Raw genomic sequence first — 20,831 nt, 5'->3', positions numbered from 1 at the left:
GGACCTAGTTCACCTCAACCCCATCACTGTACCGGGACCTAGTTCACCTCAACCCCATCACTGTACCGGGACCTAGTTCACCTCAACCCCATCACTGTACCGGGACCTAGTTCACCTCAAACCCATCACTGTACCGGGACCTAGTTCACCTCAACCCCATCACTGTACCGGGACCTAGTTCACCTCAACCCCATCACTGTACCGGGACCTAGTTCACCTCAACCCCATCACTGTACCGGGACCTAGTTCACCTCAACCCCATCACTGTACCGGGAGCTAGTTCACCTCAACCCCATCACTGTACCGGGACCTAGTTCACCTCAACCCCATCACTGTACCGGGACCTAGTTCACCTCAACCCCATCACTGTACCGGGAGCTAGTTCACCTCAACCCCATCACTGTACCGGGAGCTAGTTCACCTCAACCCCATCACTGTACCGGGACCTAGTTCACCTCAACCCCCTCACTGTACCGGGAGCTAGTTCACCTCAACCCCATCACTGTACCGGGACCTAGTTCACATCAACCGCACTGGTATTCAAATCTTAGCTGATAGCATCTCTCTGCACATCTCAACCGTATGACGCCACTTTAATACTACACCCAGTCATCTAGTTTACTCAATGCCTATTCCAGTTCTCATTAAAGTTAGAGCACCTGCTATAACTACACCTCCATTATGCAATAGAGGAGCAAACCTATGCAACATTATCTCACTTACATCTCACCAGTTACACTCACCCCCACCCCCTGTGGGACCCACGACCATCAAAATGGCTTTATTAAATGCCCGCTCCATTACTGAAACATCCTTCCTTTTAAATGACTACTTTACAAACAATAACGTGGACATATTTTGCATCACAGAGACGTGGCAGAGGGCAGAGGAATATATGGCACTTATTGTCCACCGAACTGTTCATTCACCTGCTCCTCTAGGCCAGCCGGGTCAAATGAACTGTTCATTCACCTGCTCCTCTAGGCCAGCCGGGTCAAATGAACTGTTCATTCACCTGCTCCTCTAGGCCAGCCGGGTCAAATGAACTGTTCATTCACCTGCTCCTCTAGGCCAGCCGGGTCAAATTAACTGTTCATTCACCTGCTCCTCTAGGCCAGCCGGGTCAAATGAACAGTTCATTCACCTGCTCCTCTAGGCCAGCCGGGTCAAATGAACTGTTCATTCACCTGCTCCTCTAGGCCAGCCGGGTCAAATGAACTGTTCATTCACCTGCTCCTCTAGGCCAGCCGGGTCAAATGAACTGTTCATTCACCTGCTCCTCTAGGCCAGCCGGGTCAACTGTTCATTCACCTGCTCCTCTAGGCCAGCCGGGTCAAATTAACTGTTCATTCACCTGCTCCTCTAGGCCAGCCGGGTCAACTGTTCATTCACCTGCTCCTCTAGGCCAGCCGGGTCAAATGAACTGTTCATTCACCTGCTCCTCTAGGCCAGCCGGGTCAACTGTTCATTCACCTGCTCCTCTAAACCAGCCGGGTCAAATGAACTGTTCATTCACCTGCTCCTCTAGGCCAGCCGGGTCAAATGAACTGTTCATTCACCTGCTCCTCTAGGCCAGCCGGGTCAACTGTTCATTCACCTGCTCCTCTAGGCCAGCCGGGTCAAATGAACTGTTCATTCACCTGCTCCTCTAGGCCAGCCGGGTCAAATTAACTGTTCATTCACCTGCTCCTCTAGGCCAGCCGGGTCAACTGTTCATTCACCTGCTCCTCTAGGCCAGCCGGGTCAAATGAACTGTTCATTCACCTGCTCCTCTAGGCCAGCCGGGTCAAATGAACTGTTCATTCACCTGCTCCTCTAGGCCAGCCGGGTCAAATGAACTGTTCATTCACCTGCTCCTCTAGGCCAGCCGGGTCAACTGTTCATTCACCTGCTCCTCTAGGCCAGCCGGGTCAAATTAACTGTTCATTCACCTGCTCCTCTAGGCCAGCCGGGTCAACTGTTCATTCACCTGCTCCTCTAGGCCAGCCGGGTCAAATGAACTGTTCATTCACCTGCTCCTCTAGGCCAGCCGGGTCAACTGTTCATTCACCTGCTCCTCTAAACCAGCCGGGTCAAATGAACTGTTCATTCACCTGCTCCTCTAGGCCAGCCGGGTCAACTGTTCATTCACCTGCTCCTCTAAACCAGCCGGGTCAAATGAACTGTTCATTCACCTGCTCCTCTAGGCCAGCCGGGTCAAATGAACTGTTCATTCACCTGCTCCTCTAGGCCAGCCGGGTCAACTGTTCATTCACCTGCTCCTCTAGGCCAGCCGGGTCAAATGAACTGTTCATTCACCTGCTCCTCTAGGCCAGCCGGGTCAAATTAACTGTTCATTCACCTGCTCCTCTAGGCCAGCCGGGTCAACTGTTCATTCACCTGCTCCTCTAGGCCAGCCGGGTCAAATGAACTGTTCATTCACCTGCTCCTCTAGGCCAGCCGGGTCAAATGAACTGTTCATTCACCTGCTCCTCTAGGCCAGCCGGGTCAACTGTTCATTCACCTGCTCCTCTAGGCCAGCCGGGTCAAATGAACTGTTCATTCACCTGCTCCTCTAGGCCAGCCGGGTCAACTGTTCATTCACCTGCTCCTCTAGGCCAGCCGGGTCAAATTAACTGTTCATTCACCTGCTCCTCTAGGCCAGCCGGGTCAAATGAACAGTTCATTCACCTGCTCCTCTAGGCCAGCCGGGTCAAATGAACTGTTCATTCACCTGCTCCTCTAGGCCAGCCGGGTCAAATGAACTGTTCATTCACCTGCTCCTCTAGGCCAGCCGGGTCAAATGAACTGTTCATTCACCTGCTCCTCTAGGCCAGCCGGGTCAACTGTTCATTCACCTGCTCCTCTAGGCCAGCCGGGTCAAATTAACTGTTCATTCACCTGCTCCTCTAGGCCAGCCGGGTCAACTGTTCATTCACCTGCTCCTCTAGGCCAGCCGGGTCAAATGAACTGTTCATTCACCTGCTCCTCTAGGCCAGCCGGGTCAACTGTTCATTCACCTGCTCCTCTAAACCAGCCGGGTCAAATGAACTGTTCATTCACCTGCTCCTCTAGGCCAGCCGGGTCAAATGAACTGTTCATTCACCTGCTCCTCTAGGCCAGCCGGGTCAACTGTTCATTCACCTGCTCCTCTAGGCCAGCCGGGTCAAATGAACTGTTCATTCACCTGCTCCTCTAGGCCAGCCGGGTCAAATTAACTGTTCATTCACCTGCTCCTCTAGGCCAGCCGGGTCAACTGTTCATTCACCTGCTCCTCTAGGCCAGCCGGGTCAAATGAACTGTTCATTCACCTGCTCCTCTAGGCCAGCCGGGTCAAATGAACTGTTCATTCACCTGCTCCTCTAGGCCAGCCGGGTCAAATGAACTGTTCATTCACCTGCTCCTCTAGGCCAGCCGGGTCAACTGTTCATTCACCTGCTCCTCTAGGCCAGCCGGGTCAAATTAACTGTTCATTCACCTGCTCCTCTAGGCCAGCCGGGTCAACTGTTCATTCACCTGCTCCTCTAGGCCAGCCGGGTCAAATGAACTGTTCATTCACCTGCTCCTCTAGGCCAGCCGGGTCAACTGTTCATTCACCTGCTCCTCTAAACCAGCCGGGTCAAATGAACTGTTCATTCACCTGCTCCTCTAGGCCAGCCGGGTCAACTGTTCATTCACCTGCTCCTCTAAACCAGCCGGGTCAAATGAACTGTTCATTCACCTGCTCCTCTAGGCCAGCCGGGTCAAATGAACTGTTCATTCACCTGCTCCTCTAGGCCAGCCGGGTCAACTGTTCATTCACCTGCTCCTCTAGGCCAGCCGGGTCAAATGAACTGTTCATTCACCTGCTCCTCTAGGCCAGCCGGGTCAAATTAACTGTTCATTCACCTGCTCCTCTAGGCCAGCCGGGTCAACTGTTCATTCACCTGCTCCTCTAGGCCAGCCGGGTCAAATGAACTGTTCATTCACCTGCTCCTCTAGGCCAGCCGGGTCAAATGAACTGTTCATTCACCTGCTCCTCTAGGCCAGCCGGGTCAACTGTTCATTCACCTGCTCCTCTAGGCCAGCCGGGTCAAATGAACTGTTCATTCACCTGCTCCTCTAGGCCAGCCGGGTCAACTGTTCATTCACCTGCTCCTCTAGGCCAGCCGGGTCAAATTAACTGTTCATTCACCTGCTCCTCTAGGCCAGCCGGGTCAAATGTCGGAGGCGGCTTGGCATTCATCTGCAGTGACCGTTTTCTCGGAAGGTGAGCACTGGCACCTATAGCTCTTTATATATACCTATAGCTCTTTATATATACCTATAGCTCACTGGCACCTATAGCTCTTTATATATACCTATAGCTCTTTATATATACCTATAGCTCACTGGCACCTATAGCTCTTTATATATACCTATAGCTCTTTATATATACCTATAGCTCTTTATATATACCTATAGCTCTTTATATATACCTATAGCTCTTTATATATACCTATAGCTCACTGGCACCTATAGCTCTTTATATATACCTATAGCTCTTTATATATACCTATAGCTCTTTATATATACCTATAGCTCTTTATATATACCTATAGCTCTTTATATATACCTATAGCTCACTGGCACCTATAGCTCTTTATATATACCTATAGCTCTTTATATATACCTATAGCTCTTTATATATACCTATAGCTCTTTATATATACCTATAGCTCTTTATATATACCTATAGCTCACTGGCACCTATAGCTCTTTATATATACCTATAGCTCTTTATATATACCTATAGCTCTTTATATATACCTATAGCTCTTTATATATACCTATAGCTCACTGGCACCTATAGCTCTTTATATATACCTATAGCTCTTTATATATACCTATAGCTCACTGGCACCTATAGCTCTTTATATATACCTATAGCTCTTTATATATACCTATAGCTCACTGGCACCTATAGCTCTTTAAGGTGAGCACTGGCACCTATAGCTCTTTAAGGTGAGCACTGGCACCTATAGCTCTTTTGAAGTTTTAATAAGCCTATCTCACAGAATTTCCCCGCCCCCCTTAATACGCCCCCTTTCGGGGTTAGTGGTGATAGCGTGACGTCACTCCATAGACGCTTCATGTTAACAGAGGTAATTTAAGAAGTCTACAACTTTTGTTTTCTCAAGGTAAGGTTTGTTCTATCTGTTCGAGCTGATTTACCATATTGTTTGCTTCATAATAATATTGGTCTGTCACATTTTTACATTAGAAAATGTACTTAGATTCTCCAGAGAAAAAAACGTGTAAATGCCCATGTTAAAGTCACCACTATTTACCGGAAGTGGGCGTGAAAAACGGGCTGTGAGATAGGCCTATTACCAAAGTAGGCCGCACAAACCCTTTTTATTGTATTTTAATTTATCGGCCTCCTGGGTTTAGCAGTACTTTTTTATCCGATTGTAGTAACCTTTTAACCTCTATTATTAAGTTGGAGAGATTCCTTTTGCTGGGAGATTTTAATTTTCACAACAAGAGCACTGATCAGGCCGCACTTAACTTTCTCAATATTACTGAATATTTTAATCTTATTCAACATGTGACAGGTCCTACACACAACAAGGGAAACACTTTAGATCTTGTTTTTAGTTTCGGTTTGGAAGTGGGCAGCATTGTAGCGGAGGACATGGTCAGGACAGATCACAAATCCCTTGTTTTTAATATTTATTTTAATCCTGATTGTGTGGCTGGTACGCGGGTAAAGCGATCACGTCTGATAAATGGTCTCTCAGCTGAAAGGTTTTCTGCTACCTTTGAGAGCAGTGCAGTACCCCCACCTACTATCGTCACAGATATTGATGCTTTAGTAAACTCTTTTAACCTGCACTGTTCTGATATTTTAGATGCTGTCGCCCCTTTTAAATCTTGCACTGTACGCACTGTGAACAAAGCCCCATGGCTAAATGAGGACATCCGCAGTCTCAGACGCACTGTGAACAAAGCCCCATGGCTAAATGAGGACATCACTGTACGCACTGTGAACAAAGCCCCATGGCTAAATGAGGACATCACTGTACGCACTGTGAACAAAGCCCCATGGCTAAATGAGGACATCACTGTACGCACTGTGAACAAAGCCCCATGGCTAAATGAGGACATCCGCACTGTGAACAAAGCCCCATGGCTAAATGAGGACATCCGCACTGTGAACAAAGCCCCATGGCTAAATGAGGACATCCGCACTGTGAACAAAGCCCCATGGCTAAATGAGGACATCCGCACTGTGAACAAAGCCCCATGGCTAAATGAGGACATCCGCACTGTGAACAAAGCCCCATGGCTAAATGAGGACATCCGCACTGTGAACAAAGCCCCATGGCTAAATGAGGACATCCGCACTGTGAACAAAGCCCCATGGCTAAATGAGGACATCCGCACTGTGAACAAAGCCCCATGGCTAAATGAGGACATCCGCACTGTGAACAAAGCCCCATGGCTAAATGAACTGTGAACAAAGCCCCATGGCTAAATGATACGCACTGTGAACAAAGCCCCATGGCTAAATGATGACACTGTGAACAAAGCCCCATGGCTAAATGAGGACATCCACTGTGAACAAAGCCCCATGGCCCCATAGCCCCATAGCCCCCCCATGGCCCCCCCATAGCCCCCCCATGGCCCCATAGCCCCATGGCTAAATGAGGACATCAGTCTCAGACGCATTTGCAGAAGTGCAGAGCGCCGGTGGAAAGGTCCACCGCATCAATCTCAAATCTCTTTTAGTTGATTTCAATTCCAAGGTTAAGGTGAGAACCGCATATTTTGCCAAACTTATCTCTTCCAGTAAACGCAACCCCAAGGTCATCTGTTTTTTCTGTCAGTGACTGCAATGAATTCCTCACATTTTTTGTAAATAAGGTTGCTAATGTCAGAGCAAGTATACCCCCCTCTTCTCCTCCCACCTCTCCCCAAGGCCCCACCCACCTGTCAATTCTGAACCAGTTTGAACCTATCTCCCTCCACCAGTTAACTAATGCCTCTCTGTATGTGATGCTATGATCGCAGGCTCCTAAAGAACTGCATGTCCCACAATGCCTCTCTGTATGTGATGCTATGATCGCAGGCTCCTAAAAAACTGCATGTCCCACAATGCCTCTCTGTATGTGATGCTATGATCGCAGGCTCCTAAAGAACTGCACGTCCCACAATGCCTCTCTGTATGTGATGCTATGATCACAGGCTCCTAAAGAACTACATGTCCCACAATGCCCTGCGCCTCCTTCCTCCCAGATCCACCGGCCCTTCCTATCAATGTTGCCATGTCGGCTTCTTATAAGCGACTTTGGTCTTTTTTTTCTTCCTGTAATAGATCAGTTGTTGAAACCACTTTTAAGTTGAAAGACGAGGTGCAATGGCTTTTTGGGGGGATTTTATTTTGAAACGGAACGCTGTGTTTTTTAACCAATCAGAGCGTCACATCCCTTCAGGGTATGGGATGTAGCTCCGCTACGTGTGTGTGGTGTGCGTTGAGTTTGTTAGTTTACGAGTCACAGAGAGACGAGCAGTGGCTTATTTCTAACCTATGATGTTTTCAGATACATTATTTTAATGTTGATGATTAAGTTTAAAACGAGTAATACACTGTCTGGATGTCAACAAGGGACTACATTATTTTCGCTCCTATGCCACCAAAATGTGGAACGCCCTACCAACCGTCATTAAGACATGCAAATCCCTTGACTCCTTCAAAACTGCTCTCAAAGGGCACCTATACGGACGGAAACTGGCCCCCGTAAAATCTGCAATTATCACCAGTCTGGGTGGTCCCTGACGTAAACAACAAGTCTATTATCACCAGTCTGGGTGGTCCCTGACGTAAACAACAAGTCTATTATCACCAGTCTGGGTGGTCCCTGACGTAAACAACAAGTCTATTATCACCAGTCTGGGTGGTCCCTGACGTAAACAACAAGTCTATTATCACCAGTCTGGGTGGTCCCTGACGTAAACAACAAGTCTATCACCAGTCTGGGTGGTCCCTGACGTAAACAACAAGTCTCGGTGCTTCTTCATGGTTTTATCCTCGTATCGGTTCTTGTGTTGACCTGAAATACTTTAGGTCTGACCATCACATGTACCCGTTCTACACACTGACCATCACATGTACCCGTTCTACACACTGACCATCACATGTACCCATTCTACACACTGATCATCACATGTACCCATTCTACACACTGTGAATACCGTACCGTTTTTCACAGCCCTGGTTGCTTGTTTCCCTCTCGGTCAGAGAGCCAACCTGGCCACCCTGGGTGCAGTGTCAGTCCAGCTTCCTTCCTGTATGCTGAGTGTGTTTACAGTGAGTTAACACACACACACACACACACACACACACAGCGCGAGGCGTCTCTCGGACCTGCAGCCGGTGCCGGCACTGTCTACAACATCAAAGGGAGCTGCGCTGCTTTGATGTTTGATGTTGTCTTATTGCTGCTTTGATCTTTAGATAACATTATATTAATGTTAAGATTGTTTTAAGAGACTGACAGCTGTCTGTCTGTCTGTCTGTCTGTCTGTCTGTCTGTCTGCAGTGGTACAGTGTTTTATATATCAGTTATTAGATTGATAAACAGCATGCAGCACAGCTAGCCTAGCATCATGACAGCACACTGATGGAAGCAGCAGACAGCATGCTAGCATCATGCTGATGATTTATAGATCTGATTTATAGATCTGATGGAAGCAGCAGACAGCATGCTAGCAGCATGCAGATGATTTATAGATCTGTGGGAATCCGACGCCTCTGAATGTGAACTCATCTGACCTGCTGTTGGAACTGCAGACCTGGACCACACAGGTACAGTCATGTTTATTAAAATATATATACATTTATAAACATTACTGTAACTTTATTAACTATTAACTGTAGCCTAACTGTATTAAATATGAACTGCAGGGCTGGACCAGACAGACAGTTATAACTTATAAAAACAACTCTTTAACTTTTTTTTGTTTATTAAATGTAAACATTACTTTGACTTTATTAACTATTAAAGGACCACTTCACCACTTTTACCACCACATGCTGTTCAATTCAGTTTATTTCTTTTGCTCATTTAAAAAAGGGAAAACAGATTAATACATTAATACAGTGTATTTACAGTACAGGCCTGACATCGAAATTAAAAAATAGTCTTCTGAAAGAATATATATTCAAAGATTTGTGCCGCATTTTTACGATCTTTCAAAAATTGCAGTGGCGCGCTACGAGCTTGTAGATCTGCTATTTTTCAATAGCTAAAGTATAACATAATGCTTAGTTAAAACACCAAAAGGGGTTCCCGTCCAGAATGGGTTAATACAGTATAATATTATAATACAGTGCCTGCATTGTTTCAGCAAAAGAAACATTGACAAAAAAGGTGTAGGTTAGGCTGAAGCCTAAGCTTATTGTGCCTACCCTTCGGATAGGACTTTTCTGATTGGATGTATGGGCTGTCAATCAGATAGGACTTTTCTGATTGGATGTATGGGCTGTCAATCAGATAGGACTTTTCTGATTGGATGTATGGGCTGTCAATCAGATAGGACTTTTCTGATTGGATGTATGGACTGTCAATCAGATAGGACTTTTCTGATTGGATGTATGGACTGTCACTGTCAGCGCAACTCCGGCATAGGTGTGAACAGTTTTGCCGATTGCTGGGGAGTGGGGACCATTTAATTGCTGGGGAGTGGGGACCATTTAATTGCTGGGGAGTGGGGACCATTTAATTGCTGGGGGGTGGGGACCATTTAATTGCTGGGGAGTAGGGACCATTTCATTGCTGGGGAGTGGGAACATTTAATTGCTGGGGGGTGGGGACCATTTAATTGCTGGGGAGTAGGGACCATTTAATTGCTGGGGAGTGGGGACCATTTAATTGCTGGGGAGTGGGGACCATTTAATTGCCTGGGAGTGGGGACCATTTAATTGCTGGGGAGTGGGGACCATTTCATTGCTGGGGAGTGGGGACCATTTCATTGCTGGGGAGTGGGGACCATTTCATTGCTGGGGAGTGGGGACCATTTAATTGCTGGGGGGTGGGGACCATTTCATTGCTGGGGAGTGGGGACCATTTAATTGCTGGGGGGTGGGGACCATTTCATTGCTGGGGAGTGGGGACCATTTAAAACAAAGGCAGCTTGCCGTGGTTCGCTACTAACAGTAATTTGCATGCACAGCCTGGGGGTGAAGGGTGAAGGGTCAGAGCCTGGGGGTGAAGGGTGAAGGGTCACAGCCTGGGGGTGAAGGGTCACAGCTTGGGGGTGAAGGGTCACAGCCTGGGGGTGAAGGGTGAAGGGTCACAGCCTGGGGGTGAAGGGTGAAGGGTCACAGCCTGGGGGTGAAGGGTGAAGGGTCACAGCCTGGGGGTGAAGGGTGAAGGGTCACAGCCTGGGGGTGAAGGGTGAAGGGTCACAGCCTGGGGGTGAAGGGTGAAGGGTCACAGCCTGGGGGTGAAGGGTCACAGCCTGGGGGTGAAGGGTGAAGGGTCACAGCCTGGGGGTGAAGGGTGAAGGGTCACAGCCTGGGGGTGAAGGGTGAAGGGTCACAGCCTGGGGGTGAAGGGTCACAGCCTGGGGGTGAAGGGCTGCCATTGTTAGCTATCTTTTGTTGTTTTTCTTGTGTTTTTCGCTCCCGTCTTTTCAAAGTTAGACTAGCTCTAAACAGACTGGGCCACGGCCCCAATGGACCCTACGCCGGTGCTGTCAATCAAATACAACTTTTCTGATTGGATGTATGGGCTGTCAATCAAATACAACTTTTCTGATTGGATGTATGGGCTGTCAATCAGATAGGACTTTTCTGATTGGATGTATGGGCTGTAGAGTTCTCAATCTCTGCCCGAACCCGGCCCGGCCCGACCCGGCCCGACATTTTCGGGTAGGGCCGGGCCCAAAATGCACGATAATTAGTCGGGCCGGGCCGAGCCTCGGGCTCTGTGATTTTCCGTGATTTTTTTTATATAATTTTATTATAACAAAAATAACAATTCTGTTGTTTGTGTAATGTATTTATTTAATATGAAGAGGGCTGAGCTGGTGAATGTTGGCGATTAACTTTTACAGTTAAGGCTATTATACTATATGTGACTAAAGGAGGAGGAGGCGATGATCAGCAGCAGGCAGCAGCGCACCAAAGTGACAGAATAGAACGGTGGTTGTTAAACTTGCTACCGCTGGCTGGCCTCTGGTTTGCCAACCAAATGAGCTGCTTACTGCTCAGCATCAACTATATAACTTAAGTCAACTTGCCATATGCTTAAATGTTTTATACGACCATTGATTTATCCGCAATAGCTCGTTTTGGAAACGTCGGGGCTTAACGAGACACTGCTGTCTCGTTGAACTCAGCTGGGTGGATAAGCTAAATTAGGCTACCTAATCAACGGTAAATGCTCCATATAACTATGAAAGCGCCTGCACGTAATATAGTTACATGATGACCAAGCAATGTTACAGTCACACTGTAGGCTACAGCTATTTGGTTTACAAATCGTATCGCAGCGCGCTGTAGCCTACAGCTATTTAATTTCCCCATCGTAGCGCAGCGCGCCTCGTTGTGTGCCCACTGCCCAAAATAAAAGATCTGCAAGCTGTCGACAGACTCGACACGCCATCGAGCGGCATGTTGATGGTTTGTATGTCTGTTCTTTTGGTTAGGCAACGCACATTACGCGTGGTATGTGGGTTTGAGAGGCAATGATTAATGTAAACTATACAGTAACCTAGTAGATTATAGCCAAGTTGACAATTGTCATAATATTGCCAGTAGCCTATTGGACATAATTAACTGCGTCGCTTCAGAGGATCGCTGCTACTTTGATTCAGAAGATGTTTACTCACCCCTGGAAATTGCTGGAAACCATTAGAATGTTGAAAATGGAACATTATCAGCCAATTAACGTGAGTTACATAAATCCTTTATTTCGGCGACTAGACTATTAGTGCGTTCTCTGACACGGTCGTCTCAATAATCCACGGCGCCGCGGCCATATAGTGGCATTTTTTTTTTTTTCTCTTTTTTTTCACTCGGGCTTTTTCGGGTTTTCGGGCCTGACATTATGGTAATTGTTAGGGTCGGGCCGGGCCTCGGGCCGACCAAGTTAGGGTAGGGTAGGGCCGGGCCTTAATTTTCAGGCCCGATGAGAACTCTAATGGGCTGTCAATCAGATATAGGACTTTTCTGATTGGATGTACTGTATGGGCTGTCAATCAGATAGGACTTTTCTGATTGGATGTATGGGCTGTCAATCAGATATAGGACTTTTCTGATTGGATGTATGGGCTGTCAATCAGATAGGACTTTTCTGATTGGATGTATGGGCTGTCAATCAGATAGGACTTTTCTGATTGGATGTATGGGCTGTCAATCAGATATAGGACTTTTCTGATTGGATGTATGGGCTGTCAATCAGATATAGGACTTTTCTGATTGGATGTATGGGCTGTCAATCAGATAGGACTTTTCTGATTGGATGTATGGGCTGTCAATCAGATAGGACTTTTCTGATTGGATGTATGGACTGTCAATCAGATAGGACTTTTCTGATTGGATGTATGGACTGTCACTGTCAGCGCAACTCCGGCATAGGTGTGAACAGTTTTGCCGATTGCTGGGGAGTGGGGACCATTTAATTGCTGGGGAGTGGGGACCATTTAATTGCTGGGGAGTAGGGACCATTTCATTGCTGGGGAGTGGGAACATTTAATTGCTGGGGGGTGGGGACCATTTAATTGCTGGGGAGAAGGGACCATTTCATTGCTGGGGAGTGGGGACCATTTAATTGCTGGGGGGTGGGGACCATTTAATTGCTGGGGAGTAGGGACCATTTCATTGCTGGGGAGTGGGAACATTTAATTGCTGGGGGGTGGGGACCATTTAATTGCTGGGGAGTAGGGACCATTTAATTGCTGGGGAGTGGGGACCATTTAATTGCTGGGGAGTGGGGACCATTTAATTGCCTGGGAGTGGGGACCATTTAATTGCTGGGGAGTGGGGACCATTTAATTGCTGGGGAGTGGGGACCATTTAATTGCTGGGGAGTGGGGACCATTTAATTGCGGGGACCATTTAATTGCTGGGGAGTGGGGACCATTTAATTGCTGTGGAGTGGGGACCATTTAATTGCTGGGGAGTGGGGACCATTTAATTGCTGGGGAGTAGGGACCATTTAATTGCTGGGGAGTGGGGACCATTTAATTGCTGAGGAGTGGGGACCATTTCATTGCGGGGACCATTTAATTGCTGGGGAGTGGGGATGCTGGGGGGTGGGGAGTCCCCACCCCCCAGCATCCCCACTCCCCAGCAATTAAATGGTCCCCAGCAATTAAATGGTCCCCACTCCCCAGCAATGAAATGGTCCCCAGTGGGGACCATTTAATTGCTGGGGGGTGGGGACCATTTCATTGCTGGGGAGTGGGGACCATTTAAAACAAAGGCAGCTTGCCGTGGTTCGCTACTAACAGTAATTTGCATGCACAGCCTGGGGGTGAAGGGTGAAGGGTCACAGCCTGGGGGTGAAGGGTGAAGGGTCACAGCCTGGGGGTGAAGGGTCACAGCTTGGGGGTGAAGGGTGAAGGGTCACAGCCTGGGGGTGAAGGGTGAAGGGTCACAGCCTGGGGGTGAAGGGTCACAGCCTGGGGGTGAAGGGTCACAGCCTGGGGGTGAAGGGTGAAGGGTCACAGCCTGGGGGTGAAGGGTGAAGGGTCACAGCCTGGGGGTGAAGGGTGAAGGGTCACAGCCTGGGGGTGAAGGGCTGCCATTGTTAGCTATCTCTTGTTGTTTTTCTTGTGTTTTTCGCTCCCGTCTTTTCAAAGTTAGACTAGCTCTAAACAGACTGGGCCACGGCCCCAATGGACCCTACGCCGGTGCTGTCAATCAAATACAACTTTTCTGATTGGATGTATGGGCTGTCAATCAAATACAACTTTTCTGATTGGATGTATGGGCTGTCAATCAGATAGGACTTTTCTGATTGGATGTATGGGCTGTCAATCAGATAGGACTTTTCTGATTGGATGTATGGGCTGTCAATCAGATATAGGACTTTTCTGATTGGATGTATGGGCTGTCAATCAGATATAGGACTTTTCTGATTGGATGTATGGGCTGTCAATCAGATAGGACTTTTCTGATTGGATGTATGGGCTGTCAATCAGATAGGACGTTTCTGATTGGATGTATGGTGTTGACTCATGTCATATTGTGTTATACATTTCACAGATCTCTATATACGATGGATGGGGTCAACTCCATCCAGTTGGACGTTCCAGACTTCAGGAACTCAGTGCTGACTCATCTCAACTCTCTGAGGGTTCAGGGTCGGCTCTGTGACATCATCGTGCAGGTCGAAGGTCACAGCTTCAGGGCTCACAAGGTAACCATATGTTAATGAGCATGCATATTAACACCTTAGAAGCCCGGAACTATTTAATCCATTTCATCCAGGGTGCCCATCATTTGTAGCGCACGGACCACTTTTACCGGCGCACCGGAAGCTGGTGTGCATGTCTGTGTAGCAGCTAACAATAGCCACACCACGATCGAGTCGATCGACAACAACGGGAGGTAATAATAAATCTATCGCGACTAGCGACTGGACCGCTGAGCGCCGTCTAACACAGGATTTTTTTTCCAGAATTAGACGGGATGATTTAGATCGGGAGTTATGACCTTTTTAAGATTTTTGTTTTCGTCAGCTAAACAGGCAGGGGAGATTTTCGATGACGTGTCACTTTTTGACACGTCATCGGATCGGGTAACAAGCGCTCCAAGGCTCTAGAGCGATGCGAATGGTTTTGTTTTCATTAATCTCCGTCTTGTTTATTAATCTCCGTGTTGGGCACTTGACCGTGACCTTGAACTTGGATGGAGAACTCTGACTTGGACACTTAAGGTGTTAATGACTCATCATTTATCATTTATAATGAATGAATAACAATCAGGGGTGCACATAACAGGTGCACATGTGGGGTCAGAATAGATGTCGTGTGGCAGATCAAAGGAATGGAACAATAAGGGCCTTTCTCTGCCCCACCCCTCTCCCATTGTTTATATTGTGTTTAGTTTCCAAGATGGCCGCAGCACCAGTAGGGGGTGGGGCGGAGGTGAGCGGGCGGGGTGAGCTCCATCAGTGATGAACCATTGAACCGTTCGTTAGCTGTTTATGAAGCCCTGAAGGCCCTTCAATCGCAAACATGATTTGTATTAATACTAGAATTTCGCCACCCTTCGGGCGGCTCATCCCAGAGTTGCGTTGCAGCTCAATATGGGATGAAGGAAATTGCGGGATTTGACTCCACTTCATGTTTCAGCTGTGTCACATGTAACGGATGGCTACACATCGTAGACACACGCACACGCTGGGTAAATAGTATGTGTACTGCGCGCATGCACGCACACACACACACTCACTGACTTATCGCGATGCGATCCAAAATTCCCCCCTCCGCACGCACGCACGCACGCACGCACGCACGCGCGCACACACACACACACACACACACACACACACACACACACACACACACACACACACACACACACACACACACACACACACTCTCTCTCACTCTCACTTGTCAGTTAAAATCCCCCCGCGTTGCGATACAGGGAGGCGGGTTTGGTGGCAGTGCAATGACCGTTGTTCCGCGGGTGGTGTTGAGTGTCGGCGTGCAGCGCGACATGAGGAGATAGCTGTGGAACGACGCGGAGGGTAAGTCTGTGACGTCACTCTCGTGTGAGTGTAGTGTGTAGGATGGCGGTGTTGTCATGACGTAGCTGTTGACTTGGGTCCCGTGTTGCGGACACTTCTCCGGGACAACTTCTCAATTGTATAATAGATGTTGTTCAATGTTCAACGCCCCAAAAACAAAATTAAATCGTTAATCGTTATTTTTGTGACAATTATTCGCCAACTTAAATTTGTAATGGTGACAGCCCTAGCTGTGTCCTCTCAGTACTTCATAATAACAATAATACTACCTCCCTCCACCAGGTGGTGCTAGCTGTGTCCTCTCAGTACTTTATAATAACAATAATACTACCTCCCTCCACCAGGTGGTGCTAGCTGTGTCCTCTCAGTACATTATAATAACAATAATACTACCTCCCTCCACCAGGTGGTGCTAGCTGTGTCCTCTCAGTACTTCATAATAACAATAATACTACCTCCCTCCACCAGGTGGTGCTAGCTGTGTCCTCTCCGTACTTCATAATAATAATAATAATATCAATAATACTACCTCCCTCCACCAGGTGGTGCTAGCTGTGTCCTCTCCGTACTTCATAATAATAATAATAATAATAATAATACTACCTCCCTCCACCAGGTGGTGCTAGCGGCGTCCTCTCCGTACTTCAGGGACCACATGTCGTTGTCTCAGATGTCCACGGTGTCTCTGTCCGTCATCCGAAACCCCGGCGTGTTCGAGCAGCTCCTGTCCTTCTGCTACACCGGGAGGTAGGTTAATATTACTGTGGTTACATACATAACCGTTCTGCTACACCGGGAGGTAGGTTAATATTACTGTGGTTACATACATAACCGTTCTGCTACACCGGGAGGTAGGTTAATATTACTGTGGTTACATACATAACCGTTCTGCTACACCGGGAGGTAGGTTAATATTACTGTGGTTACATACATAACCTTTCTGCTACACCGGGAGGTAGGTTAACATTACCATGGTTACATACATAACCCCGGTGTCTTCGAACAGCTGCTGTCCCTCTGCTACACCGGGAGGTAGGTTAATATTACCATGGTTACACCTGTAACCTTAATGCTATTTTTACTGTGGTTACGTACGTAACCTTTATGCTATTATTACTGTGGTACGTAACCTTCCTGCTACACCGGGAGGTAGGCTATTATCACTGTGGTTACATATGTAACCTTTCTGCTACACTGGGAGGTACGCTATTATTACCATGGTTACATACGTAACCTTTCTGCTATTATTACCATGGTTACATACGTAACCTTAGGTTGTTATTATTACCATGGTTTCTTTACATTGTGTTTGTTTACATAATGGAACCTTAAACGCGGAATTGATGACATCATAACGATAAGCCCATCCCCCTCCCTCTCTAGGCTCCGCCTCCAGCTGTGTGACATCATCAGCTACCTGACGGCGGCCAGCTTCCTGCAGATGCAGCACATCATCGACCGCTGCACGCAGATCCTGGAAGGTAGATAACAACAATACAACTATTATAAACTAATACAATACAATACTGCTAATACAATACAATACTACTAATACAATACAATACTACTACTAATACAATACTATTATAATATATAGACCGCTGCACACAGATCCTGGAAGGTAGATAACAACAATACAACTATTATAAACTAATACAATACTACTACTACTAATACAATACAATACAATACTATTATAATATATACACCGCTGCACGCAGATCCTGGAAGGTAGATAACAACAATACAACTATTATTATCTATCTATCTATCTATCTATCTATCTATCTATCTATCTATCTATCTATCTATCTATCTATCTATCTATCTATCTATCTATCTATCTATCTATCTATATATACACACACACCGCTGCACACAGATCCTGGAAGGTTTTTTTATCTCACAGTTTGTAGAACGAACGCACAGGTCAATTCACAGGTGAATTGACCTGTGAATTCACAGGTCAATTCACAGGTCAATTCACAGGTCAATTCACAGGTCAATTCACATAATTCACAGGTCAATTCACAGGTCAATTCAATTCAATTGTGTGTGTGTGTGTGTGTGTGTGTGTGTGTGTGTGTGTGTGTGTGTGTGTGTGTGTGTGTGTGTGTGTGTGTGTGTGTGTGTGTGTGTGTGTGTGTGTGTGTGTGCGTGTGCGCGTTCAGGAATCCACCTGAAGATCAGCCTATCAGATGTGGACGATGACATCACTGATGACAGCGTGGTTGCCACGGCTACGACGGCGGGGAGGCGGGGCTCCGGGGTCAGAGGAGGCGTGGCCAGACGTGTCATCAGTCCACAGCACTCAGAGGTGGGTATTGTAGTTCTTATGGGAGTGATGCATCATGGGTAGTGTAGTTCTTATGGGAGTGTAGTTCTTATGGGAGTGTAGTTCTTATGAGAGTGTAGTTCTTATGGGAGTGATGCATCATGGGTAGTGTAGTTCTTATGGGAGTGTAGTTCTAATGGGAGTGACCCGCTATAGTGATTTCTTAAAGCTCAAGGTTCCTCAGGCTCAGACAGAGCTGGGCGATGCAGCTTTCTCTGTCAGCAGCCCAACATCCTGGAATTAACTTCAAAACTTTAAACTGAGCTCCCTGGTGTCATATTTCGGTCAGTTCAAAGGAATGTTCCAGAACATATTTTAACAGTGAATGCTCCTTTTTCAATTGAGTCACTTTTATTATATTTCATTTGTTTGTTTTGATTGTTTTGTTTGATTGGCTGCTCTGCTTAAAATGCCACTTCACCCCTTTTGCAACGAGATCTTGTGTTAATGATGTTTGGGAGACAAGAAACACGTTCCTAAGGTTTTTATGTTGGTAATAAAATGAGTTTGTAGATATTTTAGTATTTCAAAGTATCCGTGATGTCATGGACACTGGGCTCACTTCCTTCCTGGACTACAATCCCCATAATGCTTTGGTGCACTGCTCCTCCTTGTGGATAGGGGGGGAGGGGCTGTCTTACTGAGACAACATGTAGTCCAGGAAGGAAGTGAGCCCAGTGTCCGTGACATCATAGATTACATCAGAGACATAAACACATTTTAGCCCTACACTCTAATAATGAGTACCACAAGTCCAAATGTCATTCTGACCCCTCCACGAAAAGGCCTCGTTGTCCTGAACCCTTATCTATCATTTATACATTATGTAATAATAGTGTGGATTTTCGTCTGTGGCATTCATTATTATTAGAGTGTAGGGCTAAAATGTGTTTATCGTATTAGAGTCTAATACGATCAATACGATCAATACTGGAAGTCTGGAAATGTGGCTTTTCAAAATAAGAGCTGAACAAGGAAAAATGCTGGCGTGAATTATATCACAATTTATCAATAAATGCTGGAGGTCCTTTGTAACTTACCCTGTTTGTATAATGGAATTTAGATTTGTATTGTGCTGTATTGTATCCTCGGCTACATTGTGCTGTATTGTATCCTCTGCTACATTGTGCTGTATTGTGCTGTATTGTATCCTCGGCTACATTGTGCTGTATTGTATCCTCGGCTACATTGATTTGTATTGTGCTGTATTGTATCCTCAGCTACATTGTGCTGTATTGTATCCTCAGCTACATTGTGCTGTATTGTATCCTCAGCTACATTGTGCTGTATTGTATCCTCTGCTACATTGTGCTGTATTGTATCCTCTGCTACATTGTGCTGTATTGTATCCTCTGCTACATTGTGCTGTATTGTATCCTCTGCTACATTGTGCTGTATTGTATCCTCGGCTACATTGTGCTGTATTGTATCCTCGGCTACATTGTGCTGTATTGTGCTGTATTGTATCCTCAGCTACATTGTATTGTGCTGTATTGTATCCTCAGCTACATTGTATTGTGCTGTATTGTATCCTCAGCTACATTGTATTGTGCTGTATTGTATCCTCGGCTACATTGTATTGTGCTGTATTGTATCCTCAGCTACATTGTATTGTGCTGTATTGTATCCTCGGCTACATTGTGCTGTATTGTATCCTCGGCTACATTGTATTGTGCTGTATTGTATCCTCGGCTACATTGATTTGTATTGTGCTGTATTGTATCCTCGGCTACATTGTATTGTGCTGTATTGTATCCTCGGCTACATTGATTTGTATTGTGCTGTATTGTATCCTCAGCTACATTGTATTGTGCTGTATTGTATCCTCAGCTACATTGTATTGTGCTGTATTGTATCCTCGGCTACATTGTATTGTGCTGTATTGTATCCTCGGCTACATTGTATTGTGCTGTATTGTATCCTCAGCTACATTGTATTGTGCTGTATTGTATCCTCGGCTACATTGTGCTGTATTGTATCCTCGGCTACATTGATTTGTATTGTGCTGTATTGTATCCTCGGCTACATTGATTTGTATTGTGCTGTATTGTATCCTCGGCTACATTGATTTGTATTGTGCTGTATTGTATCCTCAGCTACATTGTATTGTGCTGTATTGTATCCTCGGCTACATTGATTTGTATTGTGCTGTATTGTATCCTCGGCTACATTGTATTGTGCTGTATTGTATCCTCAGCTACATTGTATTGTGCTGTATTGTATCCTCGGCTACATTGTGCTGTATTGTATCCTCGGCTACATTGATTTGTATTGTGCTGTATTGTATCCTCGGCTACATTGTGCTGTATTGTATCCTCGGCTACATTGTATTGTGCTGTATTGTATCCTCGGCTACATTGTGCTGTATTGTATCCTCGGCTACATTGTATTGTGCTGTATTGTATCCTCGGCTACATTGTGCTGTATTGTATCCTCGGCTACATTGTATTGTGCTGTATTGTATCCTCAGCTACATTGTATTGTGCTGTATTGTATCCTCGGCTACATTGTATTGTGCTGTATTGTATCCTCGGCTACATTGTATTGTGCTGTATTGTATCCTCAGCTACATTGTATTGTGCTGTATTGTATCCTCGGCTACATTGTATTGTGCTGTATTGTATCCTCGGCTACATTGTATTGTGCTGTATTGTATCCTCAGCTACATTGTGCTGTATTGTATCCTCGGCTACATTGTATTGTGCTGTATTGTATCCTCGGCTACATTGTATTGTGCTGTATTGTATCCTCGGCTACATTGTATTGTGCTGTATTGTATCCTCGGC

At 46.3% G+C, this 20,831-nt stretch overlaps 1 protein-coding gene across 1 annotated transcript in view; it reads left to right on the top strand.

Annotated features, from left to right (window-relative positions):
• Nucleotides 1–8,429: 8,429 nt before the first annotated feature.
• zbtb37 (zinc finger and BTB domain containing 37) overlaps nt 8,430–20,831 on the top strand; it is a 57,924-nt gene continuing 45,522 nt past the window's right edge. The window contains exons 1-5 of the mRNA XM_079507033.1: nt 8,430–8,809; nt 14,219–14,372; nt 16,327–16,457; nt 17,094–17,191; nt 17,882–18,027. Coding sequence (XP_079363159.1) covers nt 14,232–14,372; nt 16,327–16,457; nt 17,094–17,191; nt 17,882–18,027 — 516 coding nt within the window. The 5' untranslated portion in view covers nt 8,430–8,809; nt 14,219–14,231. The remainder of the gene's footprint in view (nt 8,810–14,218; nt 14,373–16,326; nt 16,458–17,093; nt 17,192–17,881; nt 18,028–20,831) is intronic.

The sequence above is a fragment of the Electrona antarctica genome (assembly GCF_951216825.1).
Source record: "Electrona antarctica genome assembly, chromosome: 7".
Classification (NCBI taxonomy): domain Eukaryota; kingdom Metazoa; phylum Chordata; class Actinopteri; order Myctophiformes; family Myctophidae; genus Electrona; species Electrona antarctica.
This window is presented reverse-complemented; position numbering and strand designations above follow the sequence as displayed.